A 24,910-nucleotide genomic window follows, 5' to 3' on the forward strand; every position below is an offset into this window, starting at 1 on the left:
TGCTGTCATTCATCCCACACATGCCCTCACTTCCACTCTTAATGAGGTCAGAATCCAGGCCCATCACTGCTATCACTTCCCTTGCATCTACAGTAAAACCTGCAGAAGCCGGAAGCTGTGTAAGGCAGAAACCTGTCAGAGAAGGAAAACGCAAATATTTTCCACTAAAATGCGTGATAGAAAACTGGTAAGACTGCACTCTGTCAAAGGTGGGAAACTTGCAAGACCCGGCAAAACAAGGCAGTCCCGTTGAGTTCCAGCTCTCACAAGTTTCACTGTACGGAACTTCGACTTCCTTGCATCTCTCTTGCTTTGTCATACTTCCAAACAACAACCTTGGTTAAACCAAATCATGGCTGCATCCACACAGCTGAACAGCACTGAAGAGACAAACAACCATGCTCAGTGGTTTCTCTCAAATTGATGCTGTTAGCTGCCAAGTCGGCCCCAAAACATGGCGTCTTCATGCACAACGGGATCAGGCTGTTGTGATCCACAGGGTTTTCATTGGCTGGTTTTTCAGACGTGGATCGCCAGGACTTTCTTCCTAGTCTTTCTTAGTCTGGACGCGCCACTGAAATCCGTCAGCATCATACCAACACACAAGCCCCCACTGACAGGTGACAGTTGTGCATGAGATGCATCGGCTGGGAACTGAACTCAGGTCTCCCACATAGAAGGCAAGAATTCTACCACTGAATCACTACCACTCTCTCCCTCGAATTACACCACCACTAACCTTACGTGCCTGTTAAAACTGGTTGGCAAGCCTGTTATTTCCCTAGTCCACTCGCCCTGTCATCTTTTTAATAATACATTCTTCTGTAACTTCCAATATTTTCCCCACCAGTCTAGCTCTTAGACAATGCCCTTGCTCATGTCTTCACTAAGAAAATGGAGACAACAGGTGTCCACTCTCACACCCACCCATCTGATGGCACTGAGAGCCCTATTCTCTACCTTCCTCCCTACTGCTGTGACTGAATGATCTGTATTCTTATCTAGAACCACAACAGAGTAACAAAGCGTCCTGGCATAAGAGAGTGAATTACTTAATGTGTCCCTTCTAGCCCCAGTCTTTGTAACTCCCACCAAATCACTGGGTAAGGCTATGCAAATGAGATACTTAGGGCCCACCAAGGGGATTGGACAGCCTGCTAACAATGTAAAGAAGCCACACGTTGCCCTTGTAAGGGTGGGACCATGCAAACAAGTTGAATGGAACTCTAATGACACTGGTCAGTTCTGCCATCCTGCTAGGCTTAAAGGGAGATGTGGGAGGAGAGCGGGGGGAAAAAAAGGGGGAAGGGGAGAGAAAAAGAAGCGGAGAGACGGAGAGAGGAGCTATAACACCAAAGACACAGTGAGAGACGGCGGTACCAGGAGACTCGCACGAGACAGCCACAGTAAGGCTTGCTGACCCACGGAACTTCAAGGTGTAACACTTGCCCAAGAAGGCCCCCGGCAGGGCCTGGTGGCAGAGGGTGAGAAGATGCTGTCCTGAGTTGCTGTTCCTGTTACTTCCAAGCTGATCCTCCTCCCGAGCTGTACCATTACTTCCCCCATAAACCACTTAACTGTAAGTACGCTTCATGAGTTCTGTGAGACACTGCAGCAAATTACCAAGCCCAAAGATGAGAGGGAGAGTACTGAGGGGAGCAGTCTGCTTCTGTAAAGATCACAGCCTTGGAAACCCTATGGGGCAGTTCTACTCTGTCCTATAGGGCCACTAAGAGTCAGAATTGACTCAGCAGCAACGGGCTTTTTGGTTTTGGAGTGGTACAGCACTTTGGAAAAGTTGGACACTTGGGATATCTTTAACTTCTGTCTCATAGGAACCAGCTTGGTGGTGATCCTTCTGAAAGGAACTGTTCATTTAAAGGCCTTGAGAAACAAGACATCAATACCCTGGTGACGAGCTGTGGCAGACAACATGGTGATGCAGTTTTGCAGGCTGTAAATTCCTTACCACCTAGTTTCCAAACCTGGCAGCACACACAAGACTCATGTGGCCGGACAGCTACCAAGAAAGCTGCCAAGAGGCCAGAGGAGGAGAGATGCACAAGTGAAGGTTTCCTTACAAGATGGCTGCCAGGTAACAGGCACTCTCAGCAGAAAGCTGGGTACAGTGGGTTATATTAGGCGAAGCATAATGTAATGCGAATCAGAAACGTTGACATGACAACACTCATGCACATTCTGACAGGAAATCAGAGCATCACTCCCTTGTTCAATTTAAAGGTATTCTTACTGGGACGGTGGCTATTCAAGCCCTAGTGTAAAACTTAGACATCAAAATGCAAATCCTTAAACTATAGCCTATGACAGCTATGTGATCATTTGCAGCGAAAAGTTTGACAACTATAACTCATCTTCCACTAGTAAACTGTAAGCAAATTTAGGGCAGGGTGTGTGGGTCTATCATTTCATCTAGCTCAAGAATGACATACAATGGGGCTTTAAAAAATATCCCTTTAACAAATAAATCTGCAAGTGAAGGTAACTTAGGGCTGCGGAACTGTGTGACTGTGCTAACCTGTGTGAAAACTGCTGTTTTAGCGATATAATACCGAAAATAGCATACAAACATAAATAATCTTTCATACATGGCCCTTTACGTTGTTGCTGTCCTTCAGCCAATTCCTACTCATGGCGGCTCCATGTGTGCAGAGAACTGCTTCACAGAGTTTTCAAGGCCGTGACTTTTCAGAAGCAGATCAACAGGCCTTTCTTCCGAGGCACCTCAGGGAGGGTTAAAACCAGTAACCTTTGGGCTAGTAGTCAACGATGAGCCGTTTAGGGCGCCCAGGGACTCCTTGGCCCCTTATACTTTGACTTAAAAGTTTACAGCCATCCTGGGAAGGAGCGGAAGGCAGCGCAGTGGCCCAGGTCTACGGAATAGGAAACAGGTTCGCGCAGGCTGTGCTCCCGTGCCCCAGGGGCTGTCCGCCTGCTCACCTACCTCGCCCGCTGTGTTGGCCAAAGCAATGAGATCCCGCTTCGGAGACCAGACCAGGAAAATGATCTCCTGCGGCAGCTGCTTCTCTCCCACCACGCGGAAGGACGGGAAACAGGTCGGAAAACGCAGCATGGGGGCGGCCCTGCAACGACACCCCAGTTGAGGCCGGCAGCAGCCCCCGTGGGTCCGGGGAGCCCCCCAAGCCGCCCTGCCCCAGCCAGGTGCGAGCGTCGCCTCGGCCCAGGCTCTCCGCCGGGAGCCCCGAACGCGGCGGTACCTGCGAGCTTGCCTCGGCGGCCCACACCTCGCCGGCGGCCTCGCTCCTCAACCGGCAGGCGCAGGAGCCTCCGGACAGCGCGCCGCCGCCCCCGCGCTGCGGCCACTTCCGGCGCCGGGGCTTCCTCTCTAGAGGAAGGAGGCGGGCCGGGCCGGAGCACGGGGGCGCGGGCGCGGGCGCGGGCGCGGGCGCGGGCGCGGGCGCGGGCGCGGGCGCGGGCGCGGGCGCGGGCGCGGGCGCGGGCGCGGGCGCGGGCGCGGGCGCGGGCGCGCCCCTCCCGCCTTTGGGTAATGGGTGTATGCGTGTGCACGCGCGCGCATGCCCGCAGGCCTTCCCCGTTTTCCTGGAAGTTCACTTCTGTGGGCAAAGCGACAGTCAGAGGTTTAGGGCTGAAGCCTCAGAGGTAAAAAAGGGGAGAGGAAAAGGAATGTAAATATTAGGGCCTGGCCAGCTGAAGCCTCCTTTGACAACCTATAAGCAAGTGGTTCTCAGGCCTGGTTGCGCGGTAGAAACACCTTGAAACCAAAACCAAACCCGTTATGATGTAGTCGACTCCAACTCATAACGCCCCTCTAGGACAGAGTAGAACTAACTGCCCCATACCGTTTCCAAGGAGCAGCTGGTGGATCTAACTGCCGACCCTTTGGTTAACAGGCAAGCTCTTAACCACTGCGCCATAAATCCCCCTTGCCCAGGCGGCACCCCAGACCAATTAAGACAATGAACACTTGATAAGCCTCAGTAGGAGTCCCTAGGTGGCGGAAACGGTTAAACTACTAGCTGAAAAGTTGGTGGTTGAATCCACCCAGAGGTGTCTAGGAAGAAAGGCCTGGCATAGAAGTGTTGGGTATTTTCAAAATACCCACCTGAGGTTCTACTCAAACACAGAAGAGGTCGCCGTTGAGTCAGAACGGACTGAATGCCAACAGGCTGGTTTGGATCTGTATCTACTAAAGCTTCCTGGGTGATTCCAACGTGCAGCACAGGTGAGGACCCTGCTCTAGAACCTCCTTGATACAGGCAATTAATACTTGATTCCTTAACCTATTTCAGCCTCAGCCTCACAACATACTGATAGTCATGTTGTTGTTGTGTGCCATCATGTTGATTTTGACTCCTTGCAATTCCATGTGACAGAAAACTGCCCCACAAGGTTTTGGAGGCTGTAATATTTACAGAAGAGCCCTGGTGATACAGTGGTTGAAGTGCTCAGCTGCTAACTGAAGGGTTGGCAGTTCAACCCACCAGCCACCCTGTGGGAGAAAGATGTAGCAGTCTGCTTCTGTAAAGATTACAGCCTTGGAAACCTTGTAGGGCAGTTCTACTCCATCCTATCGGGTCACTATGAGTTGGAAATGACTCAGTGGTAACGGGTTTGATTTTTTCAGATTTAATCTTTATGGGAGCAGATCAGCATGTCTTTCTCTGGAGGCGCTGCTGGGAGGGTTCAAACCGCCAACCTTTAGGTTAGCAGCCAAACGCTTAACCATTGTGCCATGAGGGCTTCTATTGATAGTCATAGCCCCACCATAATGAATGGTTCTGTGGGCTCATCTGGGATTTACCCTACAGCTATTTGAGCATCTATGTGAATTTGAGGCTACGCAAATGCATGGGACAAGGGTGGGCTTGGTCCCAAGGGCTCACGGACCAGCCTGGCAGAGAACATGTAAATGCTGACCCTCCTGGTGCTCCTTTATAAAGGACATGTTTAATTAAATGTGTCTGCACGTTCAACAGTTCCCACAGCTGTGGTTGGGCTAAAAGAATTTGACAGTATCACTGTGATTCTTCAACTTAAAATTTATGGTAGAAAACCATCAACTTTTACTCATTCAAAGGAGAAGAAGGCTGCCAGATCTTGGACTTTCAGCAAGCAGCATCTTCTTACCCCTTTTTGGCTCTAGCCCCTGGGAAGTAGGTGACAGAAGTAGATTAATTCATTAAGTATTCATCAAGCAGCTATTCTGTGCCAGGCTCTGTTCTTAACTCTTGACTTGATGCCACCCTGTTCCCTCAGAAGTGGGTTTTTGCAACCCTTGCCTTTGCTGCAAATAAGCATGTCCCCCAAATTCTTCCAAAGTCAACATTTCTAAGGTGAGAAAGGGTATATACCTTTGTTATTCATGAAATGCATTTTCAGGCGTTATTTAATGTTTTCGTGGTGACAATAACTGATCATCTGGATGGTGGGGGTCCAGTGTCTATCCACCAAACAATCTTATGGAAGTTGAATGCCCATTTTCCTGGAAATTCTCCTAAGTAGGAACCCTCAGACAACACATGAAAAGGACTGTTAGTGGAGGTAGAAACAGTACAGTGGAGACAGAGGAAGGTAGAACCTACACATGAAGACGTCTTCACAGCAGAGATGAGTGTGGATTTTCTAGAAGGCACGTATAACAGCACAGGAAGCAGCACAGATGCGAAGTTCCAGGTGTGGTCAGGAAATAGGAAATAGTTTTAAGTGGCTATGGCAGGAGCAGATTGCCAGGCCTTTCCTCCAAGGTGCTTCTGGGTGGGTATGAACCTTTTGGTTAGTAGTCCAGCAGTGCTGCCAAGGCAATCAACAATATTCAATACAACAATCAATCAAAACTATTCGAGGGATATTGTTAATTAAGGAAGCTCTGGTAGCACAATAGGTAAGTGCTTAAGTGCTTAGCTGCTAACTGAAAGGTTGGCAGTTCAAACCCACCCAGTGGCTCCAAAGGAGAAAGAGCTGGTGATCTGCTCCCATAAAGATTACAGCCTAGAAAACACTACGGGACAGTTCTACTTTGTCACTCAGGGTCACTATGAGTCAAAATCAACTCAATGGCACCTAACAACAATAGTGTTAATAATTATAAAAAGCACTTGGGAGATGTCCCATCTTGGCAGAATGGGTATGGACTCCTGGTGTTTTTGTCTCCCACAATCACCACAGTAACTATTAGGGGCAAGAAATCCAGAGACTAACACACAGGACTCCAATGTGAAGAAGTTCTAATAGGAGTTACATATCCAGTCTTCAGAAGTATAGAAATTTATCCTAAGGAAATAAGACTTGGTTATAAGCACATTCATCAGAGTTGTTTATAATAGTGAAAAAATGCAAACAACTTATGTGTCCAACCATGGGAGATTCATTTTTTAAAATACGGCATATCCATATTGGAAAAAATACTGTTGTTATAAATTGAGGTCCACAACATATTTATGAAAAAGAGTGAGTTACAAAACAGGAATAATTAACAATTCTGTATTTGTGGGGGAAAACTTAGGGTATGTCTGTATTGCTATCTATGCAAGAATCTATCCGTAAGAATAAACCTCAACGTTTTAACAGTGATTCTCTCTGGGTGGTAGGATTAGGGGTGATTTTTTCTTTGATTTACTGGGCTCATGTATTAATAGTCCCCTTTTAACACGCAGAATGTTTGGGTGACTTTCCCTAGTTTGCTCCCACTCCTCACTGCCACATTTGTAGGTGAAGAAACTGAGGTCTGCCTACTCCAGCTGTTTCTTAGGAATTACCTTGTCTCATCTGCAGTGGTATTCAACAACTAACCAGTCTGAGAATCTTGTGACTGTCCAGCTAATGGGGTAAAACTCAGAGCTAGCACGTCTGCTTGCTTACTTGCTTACTTTTGCTGCTATCTCCCTCAGTCTACACTAGCTCACCTGAAATCAAATAGTAGAAATCATATCATATGATCGTATCATATCACTTTCAAGTAACTTAACACATGTCCTAATGCTCCAATTAAAATAGCATCAAATAAATGAAATTAGATTTTCCTTTCCATTTTCTGGAAGTGTTCCTCACCTGGGCAGCTCTAAGTGTGTTAGCTTCCTATTCAAGTAGCAGAGTTAAGGTTTTGAGGCATTTCCACTCACTTAATCTGTATTTATAAGCACCTAACACTTGGAAGGTTTTTTTTAACACTTGGAAGGTATTGTCTTGGTGTAAAGAAATGCGTTAGGCTGTCTGCCTAATTCCCAGAGTTGTTGGGTGGAGTAACCCAGATCATACATGATGCAGCTGGTTATCTCTGATGTCACCGGGCGCAAGGGGCAGTTCCAGGAACCAGTGAACAAACATCGTTATGTCCACAAGGCCCCTGTCATCAGTGAGCTTCTAATGTGTAATGAGGTAAACGAGTACCTAAAGTCATTCTAATACAGCGCATGCTTTAAGTACCTTAAGAGAAGTACAAATTAAGACACACACAAGCACACATTGTATTTTTATTGCACTGGCAAGAGAAGTGCTATTCCCCTGGAGAGAACAACAAGGACATCGTGAAGGAGGTGGCATCTCCCCAGGGCCTTTTGCAGGCTGTAGTTTTATACCCAAAAGCTCGTCAAACTTCTCCCAGATGCCTAGTATTTTATAGCTTACTTCGAAGAGGCCAGACATCAACATAAATGTTTTTCTTAAAACAACCTAGGAAGCCAAATTATTCTAAGTTTAAAGACTTCCAGATAAGGCTGTCAATCTTCCTCACACAGCACATTCCAGCATTGAAAACCTCAGTGTTAGAATAGTCCTTGTATTGACTCTAAATTCCTATCAGAATTGTGTAGATCTGTTTTCCCTTTTTTTCAGCCCTTACAGGAAACAGAAAATAGAAGTTCTCTCCATATCTTACGCATGCCTACCATCTGAAAACTTCTAGAAAATTCTATCCTTCAAAACAATTTTACTGAGCACCTATAACGTGCAAGAGAGACATAAATGTTGAATTGACGTTATGTTGTGTTATATATATATATATTTTTACAATTAAAAAAAGAAAAAATTGATGGTGTCTTAAAATTAAGGAAATAATGTGATGATAACCATTAGCCATTAGGGCTCAATTCTTCAGGAGTCATGGTCCCACAGGTGTCTGGGTGCCAGACAGAGATACTTGAGAGATTTCATAGTTATCATGTATGGTGGATACCACAACAGTGAGGCAATGTCCCTGTCCATGTCTGACTCAGAGAAGGTTACTCTTACAATGATTTTACCAGGTTCACATCTCATCTAATCACCTCCAAATCTGTCTCTCCTACCACCATAGCAACCCACGTGACCAAGGGGGCAAGAGAAGAGTTTTCTGATGCTTCTAAAAGTCCAGGAACTTGGCCCATCCTTGGATGTCACCTGAAATATACCACTACCACAACGATCAGGGCCACGCTAGAGTATTCCACTTCATGTATTGAAAAGGCCTAACATACCTGGAATTCAAACACCAGATGGAGTGCACTTCCCTCCAACCTTACTCACAGGGGACTCCAGCTAACCCCAAGCAAAGATGCCTCCAAATTTGCTCTAAAGCGGTAGTTTGGGGACAAGGGAAAGCCATTATGCAGGTGGAAGCCATTCGAAACTATTCAGTTTTGAGGAGATAACGTCAGATATCTAGCAGGGAAATGGGGAGATGAACTGTTTGTTCTCTTGAGTATAAACTGCTCCCTGCAGTGCTTTGATACTGGACCACTGGAGGATTAACATCGGGCCTCCCCAGCAATCTTCATTTGTTATCATGGCTCACCAGTGACAGAAGAGAGCCATGAGTGAGGCACATGTGTCTCATTTAACTCACTAAAGCAAACCTGGGTCTACCTATTATTATCCTCATTGTAATAATGAGTAACGGGCTTCTAGACAGTGAGTGACCTGGTCAAGGACACACAGCCAGGAAGTGTTAGGATATGAGTGAGGGTTTAAACCACCAAACTAGCCTGCTTTCTGCTACTACTTACACATAGAGATACACTAACAGCATAGATTAAAAGAAGCCGAGATGACACAGCTCGTTGATTCTAAATGTCTCATTCATTCAACAAAGACAAGTGATTCTGTACATTGAAGGACAACTATAAAATGTACTTTACAAGTAAATATTTAAGAGTAATGTCATCATAATTATATTTATATCTTCAGAGTGCCTTTGTCAAAACTATTTCCATCTTCAGATGCAGCCTAAAAATAATTGTACATTGTACGTTTCTTTTCAAGTGGAGTTTAAACCATCTCATACTGTTTTAATATTTAACTTCAAATATTTCCATTTCTAAGTTAACAGAGTTTTATGTTCAATGTAAACAAAAATTCTTAAGTTTTCACTTTCATTTTCTTCTGACACCTTCTGCAAAAGAATGCTGTATGTCCATTTTTCAGATAAAGAAGGCTAAAATAGTATGATTGGAAAAGAGAAGGAAGGCATGCAGAGAGAGCTAGTAAGCCAGCTAAGGATGGAACAACTCCCCAGGTCTCCAGAGAGGTGGACAAGGCATCTATAAACCAGCATATACTGCCTGACTGTATCTGGCTTAGCCAGGTACATACCTTTGCAAGTGGCTGAATTTAAGTCCAGTGTGGCACTTTCAGAAAATGGCATCAAAGGTTGGACTATAAATCTTTTCTGATTCTCAAGTCACTGGACATTTAAGAGCAAAGATATTGATGGGCTCTTTCCCTTCTCTTTTTTTTTCCTTCTAACAGATGTATGATTCATGGATTGTCCTTTAGTGGTCTCCAATTCCATCTTATTACTTTTTCTTTGCTTCTGCTTCCTGACAGCTCTGAAAAACAAGGTACTAAATTATTTTGTAGAATGAGCACAGTAAATTCTGTAATTATGTTGAAGTTTAATTAACTAGCTAACCAAATAAGAAAACAGAGGAGAGAAGGAATTTACTGTATTATAAGCATAAATCCACAGAACTCTTACCATAGTAACAAGGAGATAGCCAGAAGCCTGACCAAACAAAATGTTTGAGAAAAGAAATTTCTTTGAAAGATGGTTACTACACATTTAGAACAATCTGTTTAGGACAAACACATCACAGAGGTAGTCAAGCCAATGAGTTATGTTTTTGGTTTTTTCTGTTTTGTTTTTTTTTTTTTTTTTGGTACATCCATACTGCTCAACTCAGCACTTCAATCTTCAAACCCCTGAATTACATTTTTTACAAAAAGGACCTATGCATTCGGCAGTTAGCATAATGGGAAAATGACAACACTGGAAGGGGCCCATTTTATAAGTCCTACAGTCCTTGGGCTAATTTTCCTTTCCTCAGGAACTAAAAGTCCTGGGCAAGTGCCATACAGGTTGTCCACATTTTGTGGTCCCTGTCTTCCTGAAAACTAGCTTCAAAATGAAAAAGCTGGACCCTGCCCTCTAAAAGCACTAAACCACACCAGAAAAAAACAGATCATTTGCTTCTGGCATTCTCTGAACTAAGTTACGGGTAATCTGTGGCTGAGAAAGACTACTGGTTTGTACATTCACTTTCTCCAAGCTGGAAGAATACCATTTATCGTATCATGAACCAGAGAACAGGTTGGGCTTAACAGTTCTGGCAAGCCTAGAAATTTCCCGTCACTAGTCAGCAAAAGGAAACCCTGGTGGTGTAGTAGTTAAGTGGTATGGCTGCAAACCAAAGGCTCAGCAGTTCACATCCACCAGGTGCTCCTTGGAAACTCTATGGGGCAGTTCTACTCTGTCCTACAGGGTCGCAATGAGTCGGAATCGACTCGACAGCACTGGATTTGGTTTTGGTTTGGTTTAGTCAGCAATAACAGAAGCCCTCGTGGTGAAGTGGTTAAAGTGCTCGGCTGCTAATGGAAAGGTCCGCGGTTCGAATCCACCGGACTGCTCCACTTGAGAAAGATGCAGCTGTCTGCTTCTGTAAAGATTACAGCCTTGGAAACCCTAGGGGGCAGTTCTACTCTGTCCTATAGGGTCACTATGAATCGGAACTGACTCGATGGCAATGGATTTGGTTTTTGATAGCTAGCAATATCAATAGTTAGCTTCACCTCTCGTAAACCACAAGCCCTGGGGAAAAGCTTATTTTTGACCTCCCAGGACCAAAACCTGCGAAAGGTTTCACAAACAATACATAATCCCCTAGTGAACCAAACTTAAGCCTCACTTTTTGTTCACTCGGCATAAGTGTCAAGAATACAAAAATGAATGGGCATAATCTTTGACTTCAAAGAGCTAGAAGACAGATGAGGCGGAAATCACCCTCCTATCCCTTCCCTAGGCTTTTTTTAGGAAAAGAAATTAAGGCTATGAAAATCTACGATCATCCAGTGAGGAAGTGGCAAAACTAGACTGATTCCAGAAACTGCTTTTAATCATTTTGGATGCTATGCATTACTATAAATTACTCAGCTATGCAAAATGCTAAGCATATGGTAATCACTCAATAAATATTAGTAGTAGTTCCACACGACTCAAGTGTTATTCAGTTTCGCTTGACAAGTTTGCAATGTTCCGTATGTAGACTTTGCACTATGGATTGGAATATTCTATCAGTTCAAAATGAAAACAGTCATCTTTATATTGTTTTTGCACGTTATACAAATCTCCTCTTTCCCCCAGCCAATTTTTAAATGTAAGATAATTTCCTGATAAGTGATGATTTAGCAAGTTTAATGAAGTATAGTATAATCTCTTGATAACAAAGTCAATGCCTGTACAAATAAATTTAAACAAATTTTTCTTTGGCTCATCCGCGAATAAGCATGACTAAAAATCAACACTATAACCAGATTTCACTAGGGGATACAGTAAACAAAAATAGGTGGAAAAAAATCTTAATATATTCATTTTCAATATGAATAAACAAAGCTTTGCAGATATAAAGTCTTGAAGCTGTGATGAACTGATTGAGTATAAATCAAATAATTGTTTTTACTTAAAATTAAAGTTAGTCTTTGTCCTCTAAAAGTATTTATGTAATTGACAAAATGAGTTTTAACCACAAGAGGGAGCCAGCATCATTCCAGTTCACAACCAAAGGAAAATTAGCATTAAGGAAAAACAAATTAATATAAAACAGCTGTAAAAAACAGAAGCTAAAAAGATCTTTTATGCCATGTATGCCTAAAATACTATTAAAATTATTTTTTTACTATCTTAAAGAGAAAAAATAACATAGCCTTGTTAATTTTAAAATAAAAAATTTTTTAAGAGAAATGTTAGCAAGAGTTTAGGAATCTTCTCTGAGAGAAGCAAGTAAAATACTATTTAAGAATGACCAGATATACCACATCCCCAAGGATTTGCTCTTAGACTTAAACTTCCTAAAATCTGTACTGAAAGACACAGATGAATTCCCACAATGAAAACAATATACGGTAAAACCTGTGAAAGCCGGAACCTGTGTAAGGTGGAAACCTGTCAGAGAAGGAAAACACAAATATTTTCCACAAATAGAGAGCAACAGAAAAGTAGTAAGACTGCAACCTGTCAAAGGCCGAAAACTTTCAAGACCCAGAAAAACAAGGCAGTCCTGTCACGTTCCAGCTCTCACAGGTTGTACTGTATTACCACAAAACAGACTAACTGAGGCTATTTAAAACCCAGGAAAGAGCCTACCGGGCCCTGGTGGTACAATGGTTAAGCATTTGGTTCCTAACCAAAGGGTCAGCAGTTCGAGTCCACCAGCAGCGCCTTGGAAACTCTGGGGCAGTTTTACCCTGTCCTATAGGATCTATGAGTCCGACAGCAACAGGTGTGTGTGTGTGTGTGTGTGTGTGTGTGTAAGAATGCAAGTTCAGTTTCTATGTATCATGAGTTTACAGAGGTAAAGGCTGAGCATGTTATCTTCCTGTTCCTACTGAGAATAGTGTAACAGTCACAGACCGATAGTTTATTAGGTTGCATTCTACTCTTAAAGGTTTCTACTAGAAGATTTTGTAAGATTCGTCAATAAGTTCTGTCTGTTTCTATAATGATCTCAAATCCCATAAGGTCTAAGACACTATTATGCTTTCAAAATACATATGAATAAGCACTCATAATATGAACTTAGAACTATGTCTACCACTCTGAGGCTCTCCTAATAAAGTAATTTAGAAAATTTCTAAACTTAGACACAGAAACACAGGAGCATGTGAAGTATGTAAAGAATGTAAATAACCTTTAAGTTCACTCTGACCCAGCATCCTGTGATACAAGAAAACAACATTAATTAAACAACCTCCCTAATGTCTAACCTTGAAGAGAAAATGCATCTTTTGGCTACTCTCTAACCCTGAAGAAAAGACAGAACATACTAGTCTTTGACGTCACACTGGCCCTCATGTGAAGCCAAGGTGATAAATTCACATATAAACTCTAAATTTCTGCTCGCGTACTGAGAGAAGATAGATATGGAACTGAGATTCTGTCCACCACCACTGGCCTTGGACCCTAGCTGTAAGGGATCTCTAATGAGTTCCAGCTGTGGTGAAGCCTGCCTCCTGAGACCTCTCATCAAAGGTATAAACCTGAAAGCAAAAGATTTGGACTCTAACCATTGACCAACATTGTAATTGTAAATTCTGATTCTCCAGTTCTAAATGAATGTTGTGAGGTCTTACCTGCATGACTACCTTGCAGTAAACTAAAGCTTATGCATATCAAACCTGAGTATCTCTTTACTAATTTTCTAAGATATTAAAAGCCTACACGACAGCCTCTTTAATGTTTTTAAAATTCTACTTCCATTCGGGTTACTTAATGGAAAAAATTATTTAAAATAGAGTAAATCTGATAAAAAGTAATGGAAAAGTCAGTTTAAGTAGGAGGTAGAATTCAAGTGGCTGGGTTTTAATGAAAAAAATTAATTTTCACAAAGAAAATAAAAAGAGATAATAGAATCCTAATACAATCATAAAATAGTAACTAATGAATGCATCATATACTTCTAATACTAATAGGTGTTTTTTCATCACAGCTCACATGACGGCTCAGAATCTTCTATCTTGATTTCAAACGTTCATGTAATGTGAAATTTGGATATCTGGTAATCTCTACCTAATAACCATGTGACCTTAGGAAAGGGTCTCAGTTTTCTTATCCATAAAACAAGAGGGTTCAATTCCTATCATCCCTTTAGTTTAAAAAAAAAAAAAAGATAATTATAATCATTCAAATTAGCCTGGTTGAAATAGCAATGGTTTTCCTAAATATGCTATTGTTACTGGTATAACTTTTCTCTGGTCTACAATCAATACCAAATATTGGTGGTAGTAGTGAAAATAATCATAGAAAAGAATGGCAATAAAAGTTTGAAACATTTACATATTAAATATTTTTAAGTATTTTCCTTTCGTCTGACTTGCTTTTAAGAAATAATTTCATTTTACAATTTCTCTACCATGGAATTACATGTTACATTCAATCTGAAATACCTTCTCCAGCCTTTCCTGCTACCACAAGTCTAAACCTGATCTGTCCCTGGAAGACTGGCTTAAAGAGTCCTTCAGTAAAGCCTGAACTCTTACCCTACAGTGAAACATAACCTCTCCCTCTATCAAATTACAACTGGACACAGGACAGGTACAGTTAATCAGTTTCTGCCTTATATTTTGGTTATTTTCATGTCTTATCCTGTAAAATTGTGAACTTTTTGAAAGCAAGCTCTTTGACTCATCTTCATATCCTGCCTCCATCTATGCAAACAATACTTAATTTTTTAGTAAATGATTACTAGTAGAGATTGTGACTTTAAATGTTTTATTAGTATCTTTTCAACGATAATAGCGAATGAAACCCCGGTGGCTGCTAACCAAAAGTTTGGCAGTTCGAATCCACCAGGTGCTCATTGGAAACTCTATGGGGCAGTTCTACCCTGTCCTTTAGGATGGCTACGAGTCACAATCGACTTGACGGCAATGGGTTTGGTTTTTTTGGTCACAATTAAGTGAGCACTTTTGAATCCTCTGACTACATACTTTTACAGCTTGCTCTCTGTGAGCTGTTCAAGGAAAGATTTTTCTAGTAAATAAAAGAATTCAACTAACTTGTTTGCTCTCTGAGATGAGGAGATGTTAGGGCAAGTGGTACGTTTGTGATCTAATTCACCACAGACGAAGCAGCCATCTTTAGGACCGCCACAGGAATGATGTGGAGCAGCACAGTAACTGCAAACGGTACAGTGGATCCAGGCTGAAAGATAACAATTACCTTTTAGAAGAAGTTTATTTCCTATAATTTGTCGTTTTACTAACTTTTAAGATAAGAAAACATGCATAGTATTTACTTCAAATATTGTGATTGGTTTGTATATCTGGTTATAATTTGGCTTAAGAAAACAAGGCAAAGAGGGTGGAATCCCACACAAGCCAGCTAACTTCTTCTCGTGACACAGCAACAAATTCAGCCCTTCTCCAATGAGCTCCCAGCCACTGGGATAGCAGGGGCCTATTAAGATAAGCCAAATCAACTCCTACTGCACTGAAACAGGTTAGCAGAACCGCCTCTCCCTATGAAGGAGAGAATATACAATTTGGTAACAGTAAAACTTAAAAAAGCAAGTAAATGAATGCAAATCTCTACAGTTGCTATTTTTTCTTTTATGAATACAATTAAATAAAAATCCTATTTAGATGAAGAAAAACTCTGAAATGTTTTAAAGGCTCTCAAACACCAAGTCTCAATACTCACAAGGCTTCACACACTTTTTGCAGAGAAAGCAGTGGTTCCATTTCCTGCCATCCTACAAAAACAATTTATAAACTATGTTTAATTTGTCACTAAAAATCAGGTTCCACAATTAAAAATTAAAATGTCTAATTAAAGTCTGTGTAAATTATTCATTCTTTATTTCTCACTTTCCTGGGCTTCACAATTAAATGCTTTGATTTAATTTATGCATTTCTCCACTCAACTCCTATGCCTCCTCCCTGGGCCTCAATTTCCTTAACTGTAAAACTGGGAGATTTATCTCGATGATCTTGAAAGTCTACGTAGTTAAAGCAAACCAATCTGCACAAAAAAAGGACTCAATAAAAATTTCAATAGAATGATTCATAATTTTGTGTCCATACTGTACAATAAAAATTCATTAAATTCAAATTTGAGAAATTTATGTAATTTAGATAGATATTACTGGTTACTGTTCAAGTAATTTTAAAACAGTGAAATAAAACATTATCTTGAAAAGTGCATAAAACGTATATGTCCAGCTTAACAAGTACAGGTAGTCCCCGATTTACAACAGGGTTCCATTCTGACAATTCCATTGTCAGTTCTGATTTTTTTTTTTTCATTTTCATTATTATTGCCAGAGCCTGCTATATGGCAGTATTTTGACCAGTAAACCATAACACTGAATATCTGCGAGTGAACATCTGAGAGGGATAACAGCAGCAAATCACATGCTGCAACACTGTATGTAGTACATATTACAAAGGATAAGATGTAAAAAGAAAAGCCCAGATGGTAAATGTAGTTCACCGTAACTCGAACACGTCCTAAGTCGGGGACTACCTGTATTAAAAACACTGATAAAACCCACCAGGTCATGAAAGAGACTCTCAGCAGCCCCCCAGGAACCTCCCCATGTCCCCCTTCCTAATCACAGCCTTCCTCCTCCCCCACAGAGTAACACTTATTCTGGGTTTTGTAATCATCCTTGCTTTCGTTTATTTTTACAGCTTATGTGTCCACCCTAAATACTAAAGTTTTGTCTTCTCCATTTTGAACTTTATAAAATGTAGGCATAATATTTAGAAATGAAGAATGCAAATAATTCCTAAACTAATGGAAAGAATATGTCATCAGATGTGCTACATAGTTAAAAACAAGTATAACCAGTAATAAAATTATACAATTATGAAAAACATACTTTCTAGTAGTTATATAAATATAACCTTTTCTTTGGGGAATAATTTGCACTGATCAGCCAAACTGAGCTTCACATGCCCTTTCTGACCAGATTTACTTAAAATAAACGAAGCATCTTAAGTATCATCCTACCCTTCTAAACAACAAATAGAGGTATGTCACCGGTCTGGAATCCCTGGGTAACAAAAACTGTTACCCGACAACTGTCTAGAAGTTCGGTGACTCAAACACATCCAGGGTGCCTCTGAAAAAAGGCCTGGAAATCTGCATCCGATAAGTGACAGCCTTGAAATCCTTACGGAGCACAGTTCTACTTTGCACACATGGAGTTGCCACGAGTTAAAATCAACTTAACAGTAACTGGGTTTGGTTTGGTTTTATGTCCCTTTGTAGCCTTCCCTCATCTGTAAGAACCAGGGAATAACTGTACCTACTTCGTAGGGCTGTTGAGAGAAGTGAAGACTGAATGAGTTAATCCATATAAAGCTTTCAGGAAAAGGCCTGGCACATAAATGTGCAGAATACATGTTATTATTATTTCACTGGAATAGTGATGGTTATCTAGTAAATCAATGCCTTATTTGTAACACATAAGTATATATAAATTTTATATACACACGTAGATATAAAGTTAGCACTCATTTAATGCCTTATTTGAAACACTCATAATTTTGGCAGTCATATAAGAAAATAGTGCTATGTAAAAATGAATTCAAATACTTGCTGATGATGATGAAGGCAATTAAGTATTTTAAAAAGCCTGTTGACCTCCATAATTATAATTAACATATAACATTAAAGCAAGACTAATAAATGAGCATGCATATTGATGTAAATTATAATATTAAAAAATAACATTACACCAAAGTAGTGAAATTAATAAAGTAAAATAAAACTAATAAAGAGGTATTCCATAAGAAAACAGTACCTTGGATGTACAAGAATCACAGTGCTCACAGTGTTGATTCTCTAAAGAAACATATCGTTGACACAGAGGGCAAAATCTAGATGAAAGAAAGAAACGTAGAGAAATCAGCTACAGGTACTCACTGAGATGAACGCAGTAGATAAAAGTTTACAAGACACCTATTACAAAAAGTGGATGTAATCCAAATTCAATATAAAATTATGGACCAAATTTAAAATTAAACACATTTTACTTTTAGAGATATGTATATATACATATATATATATTTTTTTTTTTAATAATAATACTTTATTGTGTTTTTGATGAAGGTTTACACTTCAGTTTAGGTTCCCATTCAAAAAATTTCTACACAAGTTGTTCAGTGACATTGGTTACGTCCTTCACAATGCGTGAACATTCCCATTATTTCGATTCTGGTTGTTCCATTTTGTTTCTTTATTTTCAGTGATTCATGGATATCGAAGTCCTGCTATGATCTTACCTGTAGCCTTCTTCAGTAGGAAGGATTATCTTATTAGGTGGAATGTTGGTGAAAATTCGCACAGGAGACTGTTTTCGACCTGTCTTTCCATGTTTATAAAGTGCATGATTATCATAATCTACCTAGAAAGTTTAAATTAAAAAAAAGGCAAAAAGAAAATTTACTCAAATGAGTCAACACAAGATTTGTTAAGCAGGAGGAGATGGAGCCAATATGTCGCCACAGACAGAAGCACCATGCCATTCCTCTGTAGCAAAGACCTGAAAGGCTAAGTAAAACAGATACAAACGTTAATCCTGAAACCCTAAGCATCAAATGAAGGAATAAAGACCTAGATAAAACACTGAAAGGAAGAAGAAAACTGATGGAAAACAGAGCACGAGGAGAGATATGGAGTGGAGGTTCCCTTGCCAGTCAACAGGGCACAGTGTTGCCATCTTAGAACAAAGACAGCAATTACCTCAGACTGGGGGTACAGGCAGGCAACAGCACTGAACTCCCAACAGGAGACACAGCACCCAGTAACCAGAGAAACATGCTTTCCACCCCTAACCCTTCTGCCCCATAGGCTACCTCCACTCCTTCCTGATGGGCTACACTATGCCACTTGGCTAGAGAGCCGTGGGCCCACTACCACCCCAGGTCTATCCCGGCCCCCCGCCATGCCATTTTTTCCCATTTTTTTCCTTTTCTTTCTCCCTCCTGCCTAGCCCTGTACAAAACTTCCATCCCTTCTGCCAGGCCACACTGCATGAGCTAGAGAGAGCCACTGGCCCACTGCTACCTCAGGTCTGCCCCACCCCCACCCACCAGATTCTGCCAAGGCATTTCTTTTTAGTCTTTTTTCTTTCTTCCTTTTCTTTCTCCCTCCCACCCAACCCCTATGCCACCTCCACCCGCCCCTCCCCTGGCCAGGCCAGGTTATGCTGCATCGGCCTGAGAGCCACAGGTCCATCATTGCTCCAGGTCTGCCCCACCCCCACCCATTGTCTCCCACTGCAGTATTTTTTTTCCCTTTCTTCCTCCCACCTAGAACCGTATACCACCTCCACTCACTTTTTCCCACTGGGCCACACTGTGCTGCCTCAGCTACAGAGCAACCAGCCTGTCACCACCATAGGTCTGCCCCGACCCCGCCTCCCAATTCCCACTACGCCATCTTTTTTCTTTTCTCTTTCTTCCTTTTCTTTCTCCCTCCCACCTAGCCCCACACACCACCTTCTCCTCTTCCCGCCAGGCCATGCCACACCACTGCAGCTAGAGAGCCACTGGCCTGCCACTGCCCCAGGTCCACAAGGCCCCCACTCACTGGCTCAACCCATGCCTATTTTTCTCTTTTTTCTTTCTCTTCTTTTTCCTCCTATCTCCCTCCCACCTACCCCTATACATCACCTTCCTTCACTTCTAACCTGCCCTCTGACCAGTCATCTGGGCCCCACTGTATCGCCAGTTTCTTTATCTTTTCTCTTTCTTCCTTTTCTTTCTCCATCTCACTTAGTGGCATACATCAATTCCCCCCCTCCCCCGCCACCAGACCCTGCCACGCCACAGAAGCTAGAGAGCCAATGGTCCGCTACTGTCCCAGGTCCACCTTGCCCCCACCCAGTAGATCCTGCCACATTGCCATATTTTTTTCTCTTTATTTTCTTTCTTTTCTTTTTCCCTCCCACCTAGCCCTGTAATCCACCTCCCCTTCCTTCCCACCTGCCATCGGGTCAGACCCACTCCCAATCATGGCCCCAACCATGCAGTTTTTTAATTATTTTTTTCCTCTTTCTTCCTTTTTTTTTGCCCTCCCACCTAGTCCTGTACTCTACCTCCCTACCTTCCCGCTGGACCCTACGCATGACTACAGAGCCGCTGACGCGCCGACCCGCTGCTGCCCCAGGTCTACCCCACCCTCACCCGTGGCTCCCAACATGTCATTTTTTATTTTCTTTCTACGCTTTTGTTATTTTTTTCCTCCCTCCCACCTAGCCCAGTATGTCACCACCCCTCCTTCCCCCGGCCCCTGGATCCACCCTGCACCCAATGGCCAACCTGCACTGCTCCACTACTTTTCCCCCTTTTTCATTTTCTTTTTTTCCTGTTTTTCTTTTTTCTTTCCCACTCCCACCTAGCCCCCAGGTCTGCCCCAACCCCACCTACCAGCTACATTTTTTTCTTTATCTCTCTTTTCTTCCCCCCTCCCCAACCTGGCCTCGTATGCCATCACTCCTTCCCACCAGCCCCCACTACGCCGCCATGGCTAGAGCTTCCCTGGTGCTCAGGCCTGCTACCTCACTGGCCCCACACCACCCCGCCCCTCTCACCACTTAACCAGCTGCTGAATGGTAGGAAGTAGGCCTATACCGCTCCCCGTCCAACACCACCACCTATCCAGCAAGGGGCTGTGAACACTCCCACAATGCTGGGCCAAAATCAGGTGGCAGACAGCACCCACCAGTCCATCCTCAACCACCTCAGCAAACCAGTGTACAGCGAAATAGGTTCACCCTAACTGCTGCTGCCCTGACCACCCAGACAAGGTGGTAAGAGCTATCATGCCCACAAACGAGCAAGCGGCACGCACGCCTGACCTGCCTGACCTGACATATCAAAACAAAGCAAAAAAGAAACAAATGAACATACAATCGATAAATAAGGAAAATAATACCTTAACATCTTGGAGACAGCAGACAATATCAAGACATACAAAAACCAGGACAAGATGGCTCTGGCAAGTGATCAAAATAAAGACTCAGGTGCCCTTCCAGTAGAAGATAAGGCAGTGGAACTACCTGATATGGAATTCGAAAGACTAATATTTAGGGCTCTCCAAGAGATGAGGAAAGAAATCAAGGGAAATACAGACAAGACAAAGGAAAAAATAGACAAAATCGAGAAAACCAACGAAAACACAGCCAAAATCAAGGAAAACACACAGCAATAGAAGAATTAAAAAAAAAAAAATACAAGAAAACGTAAAAATAAATAATTAGAAATCATACAAAAACAGCAACTAGAAATCCAAAAGATAAGCAACAAAATTTCAGAAATGGACAATTCAATAGGTTTAAGAAATTGGAAAAAATGGAAGAGAGAATCAGTTAGATTGAAGACAAATCCAAGGATGCCACTTCGTTTGAGGAAAAATAAGAGAACACTTAAGAACTGTGTGCAACACAATTAAGAGCAAAAATTTTTATGTGATCAGAGTTCCAGAACGGGGAGAAGATGGAAAACACAGGCAAGATTGTTGAAGGTTTGCTGGCAGAAAACTTTGCAAATACAATGAAAGATGAAAAGGTGATCATCTGAGAAGCTCAATGAACCCCATATAGCTTAGACCCTAAAGAAAATCACCAAGACATATCATAATCACACTTGCCAAAACCAAAGACAAAGAGAGAATCCTGGGAGCAGCTCGAGAAAAGTGAAAAGCCATTTACAAAGGGAAAACAAAAAGACTAAACCCTGATTACTCAGCAGAAACTGTGCAGGCAAGAAGGCAATGAGACAACATATATAAAACCTTGAAAGAAAAACTGCCAACCAAGAATAATACATCCTGCAAAACTCTCTCTCAAATACGATGACAAAATTAAGACATTTCCAAATATACAGAAATTAAGGGAATTCATAAAAACCAAACCAAATTTACAATAAATATTAAAGGGAGTCCTTCAGTTAGAGAATCAACATCAGACAACAACCTAGTCTAGGACACAGGACAGCGTCAGCCAGATGCCAACCTAGGTAAAGAACTTTCAATGATAGAACAAAGATTAAAGACTTAAAACAGAGAAACAGACATCAATCTATAAACGACTGATGTCAAAAGAATAAAAAAGGGAATAAAATGTGTAGGTATAGAACTTTCAAATGGGAGAGGAAGTCAAGGCAGTATCAAGTAATAAAAGACTGATTCAAATTTAGGAAGATAAGGGTAAATTTCAAGGTAACCACAAAGAAAGTTAACAAAACTACTCATCAGAATAAAAAAAAGAAAAGCATGAAGACTCAGTAAACACAAAATCTATAATAATTAAAGAAAAGAAAACCCACAAACAAAAGGAACTCAGCACAGAAAAATACGAGGAATAAAGAAAATATCAGCACTTCCCCCCGCAAAAAGTAAAATATGACAGCAATAAACTCATAAAAAAAAAAAACCTATCAATAATCACACTGAATGTAAATAGCTTAAATGCCCCTGTAAAGAGACAGAGAGTGGCAGAATAGATTAAAAAACATGATCCATCAATATGCTGTCTGTAAGAGACATACCTTAGAAACAAAGACATACATATATTAAAAATCAAAGGACGAAAAAATACATACCAAGCAAACAATGACAAAATAACGGCAGGAGTCGCAATACTAATCTCAGATAAAATAGACTTTAAGGCAAAATCAACCATAAAAGACAAGGGAAGACATTATATAATGATTAAAGGAGCAATTCACCAAGAAGACATAACCTTAATAAATATCTATGCACCCAACGACAGGGCTCCAAAATACATACAACAAGCTCTAACAGCACTGAAGAGAGAAACACACAGCTCCACAATAATAGTAGGAGACTTCGACACACCAATCTTGGTAAAGGACAGAACATCTAGAAAGAAACTTAACACAGATACAGAAGATCTAAATGCCACAGTCAACCAACTTGATCTCACAGACATACACAGAACACTCCACCCAACAACAGCAAAGTATACATTCTTTTCCAACCCACAAGGAACGTTCTTCAGAATAAACCACATTTTAGGCCACAAAGCAACCCTCGATAAAATCCAAAACATCAGCATAGGCGAGAGGTAAACAGAAAGATGAAGATGAAACGAGAGATTCACAACTCTAGTTGTTCTCCCCACAAGACAATTTCAAACATTTACCTCTCGCCTCAATATCCCTAACTCAACTTCCAATCTCAGCAGATTATCTTGAAAGTAAACTGAAGCGAGGAAGTATGATTTCTATTAGTTTCTTGCTTCCTTCTCCTCCTCCAACCTATTACCCACACACATTCTTAATTTGGTTTTAAACCTGCTATGAATCCACCTGGGCACTACATCCAGCTTTCTTTATATCAGTCATTCTCAAAGAGTGATGTGTGGGTAAAAGGCATCAACATTACCTGAGATCTTGTTAGAAATGCAAATGCTTGAGCCCCACGCAAAAAAAAAAAAAAAAAGCCATTGCCATAGAGTCAATTCCGACTCATAGGGACCCTACAGGACAGAGCAGAACTGCCCTATGGTGTCTCCAAGGAGCGCCTGGTGAATTCAAACTGCCGATCTTTTGGGTAGCAGCTATAGCACTTAACCACTACACCACCAGGGTTTCCTGAGCCCCACGTAAGCTCCAATAAATCAGAATCTCTGGGGGTAAGGCCTAGATACCTATGTTTTAACACACTTATGTTTGAGAACCACTACTTTAGGCTGTCCACAAGAATATCATCAGATTTTTATGAGGTCAATACAGGTAGATCCCGACTTTCAAGTAAGTTGTAATGAATTGTTTGAGTTCTAAACAGGAACACGCTTAGGACTCACAACAGAATTGGCTTGCAAGTTAGCTATTTAATAACCAAATCACAAAAATGCAAGGAATTGCTGACAATGGAAAGAGAGGCCTTACATGGCACATCCCAAGGCACTCTCTTTCGCCCTGTCCAGTTTAACACCAATGCCCTGGATAAGTCGTGGGGGAAATGCCTACCAGGATTATACACGAACAAATTTAGAAAGAATAATTAATAAGCTTAAACAGTGGGCAAAAATGGGTATAGGATAAGGACACTCAGCTAAGCAAGGGACAGTGTGAAAAAAACCCTAGAGGTTTTGGCTGTCACAGAGTGGCCCAACTGTAGAAGCTGGTGTGGGCTCACAGTGGGCCTGCCGAGAAGTGTAATATCACAAGAAAAGTAACAGGTTAGATCACATATGAAGACTCACAGTTATCAAGGATCCTAGATCACACAACCGGTTTGCACTCAACTAGTAACCTAAAGGTTCACAGTTTGAACCTACTTGGCAGTACCGTGGAAGAAAGGCCTGGAGATCTGCTTCTATTAAGATTACCACCAAGAAAACCCTAAGAAGCAATTCTACTCTGTAACACCTGGGGTACCCATGAGTTGGAATCGACTCGACAGCAACAGGTTTGGTTGTTTGGGTATTTGGTCATTAAGAGAGACATTGATAAACTGATTCCTTTTTATTGAAAATAATAGGAATAAATAAAATTTATAGTTTAACAAATTGGGGGTGTTTATTCAGAAAAGGGAAGACTGGGAGACTCTGACAGCTATTTTATAACTGAAAGGGTATCACGTGGAATAAAAATTTGACTTACACTTAATTGCTTCAGAGAACAGCACTAGGACCAATGGTTAGAAGTTAATGGGGAGCATATTTTATCTCAATGTGAGAAAATTTTCTAACGATTGGAGCTATTAAATAAATTGAGTTGCCTTATAAGGCTGTAGGACTCAGCTCACTGAAAGCATTCAAGTGAGGCTAGATGACTGCTTGTCATGAATTTAGTGAAGGGGGTTTTTACATCGGGAGATTAGCCAAGTTACCTCTATGTTTCTTTTCAACTCTAAAATTCTATGAGTATATGTTACCTATTAAAGGCTAATATACAAAAATAGATT

The 24,910-nt window shown here is 41.5% G+C and overlaps 2 protein-coding genes across 5 annotated transcripts in view; both read right to left on the reverse strand.

Moving 5' to 3' along the window:
• The window catches only part of ANAPC4 (anaphase promoting complex subunit 4), a 48,787-nt gene extending 39,135 nt beyond the window's left edge, over window positions 1–9,652 (reverse strand). Inside the window, exons 1-2 of one of the 2 annotated variants that reach the window (XM_049886416.1) lie at window positions 9,565–9,652; window positions 2,963–3,101 (exon numbers count right to left, since the gene is read on the reverse strand). In XM_049886416.1, the coding sequence (XP_049742373.1) occupies window positions 2,963–3,091 (129 nt within the window). In that variant the 5' untranslated portion in view covers window positions 3,092–3,101; window positions 9,565–9,652. Of the gene's footprint in view, window positions 1–2,962; window positions 3,102–3,236; window positions 3,383–9,564 lie in introns of those variants that run through there. The other variant, XM_049886415.1, reaches the window with a different exon arrangement.
• The window catches only part of ZCCHC4 (zinc finger CCHC-type containing 4), a 54,649-nt gene continuing 39,371 nt past the window's right edge, over window positions 9,633–24,910 (reverse strand). For 2 of the 3 annotated variants that reach the window (XM_049886417.1, XM_049886418.1), the window contains 5 exons: window positions 18,256–18,377; window positions 17,775–17,850; window positions 15,665–15,716; window positions 15,022–15,166; window positions 9,633–9,800 (listed from right to left, as the gene is read on the reverse strand). In XM_049886417.1, coding sequence (XP_049742374.1) covers window positions 9,653–9,800; window positions 15,022–15,166; window positions 15,665–15,716; window positions 17,775–17,850; window positions 18,256–18,377 — 543 coding nt within the window. In that variant the 3' untranslated portion in view covers window positions 9,633–9,652. Of the gene's footprint in view, window positions 9,801–15,021; window positions 15,167–15,664; window positions 15,717–17,774; window positions 17,851–18,255; window positions 18,378–24,910 lie in introns of those variants that run through there. The other variant, XR_007517692.1, reaches the window with a different exon arrangement.

Source organism: Elephas maximus, chromosome 5 (assembly GCF_024166365.1).
Source record: "Elephas maximus indicus isolate mEleMax1 chromosome 5, mEleMax1 primary haplotype, whole genome shotgun sequence".
Taxonomy (NCBI): domain Eukaryota; kingdom Metazoa; phylum Chordata; class Mammalia; order Proboscidea; family Elephantidae; genus Elephas; species Elephas maximus.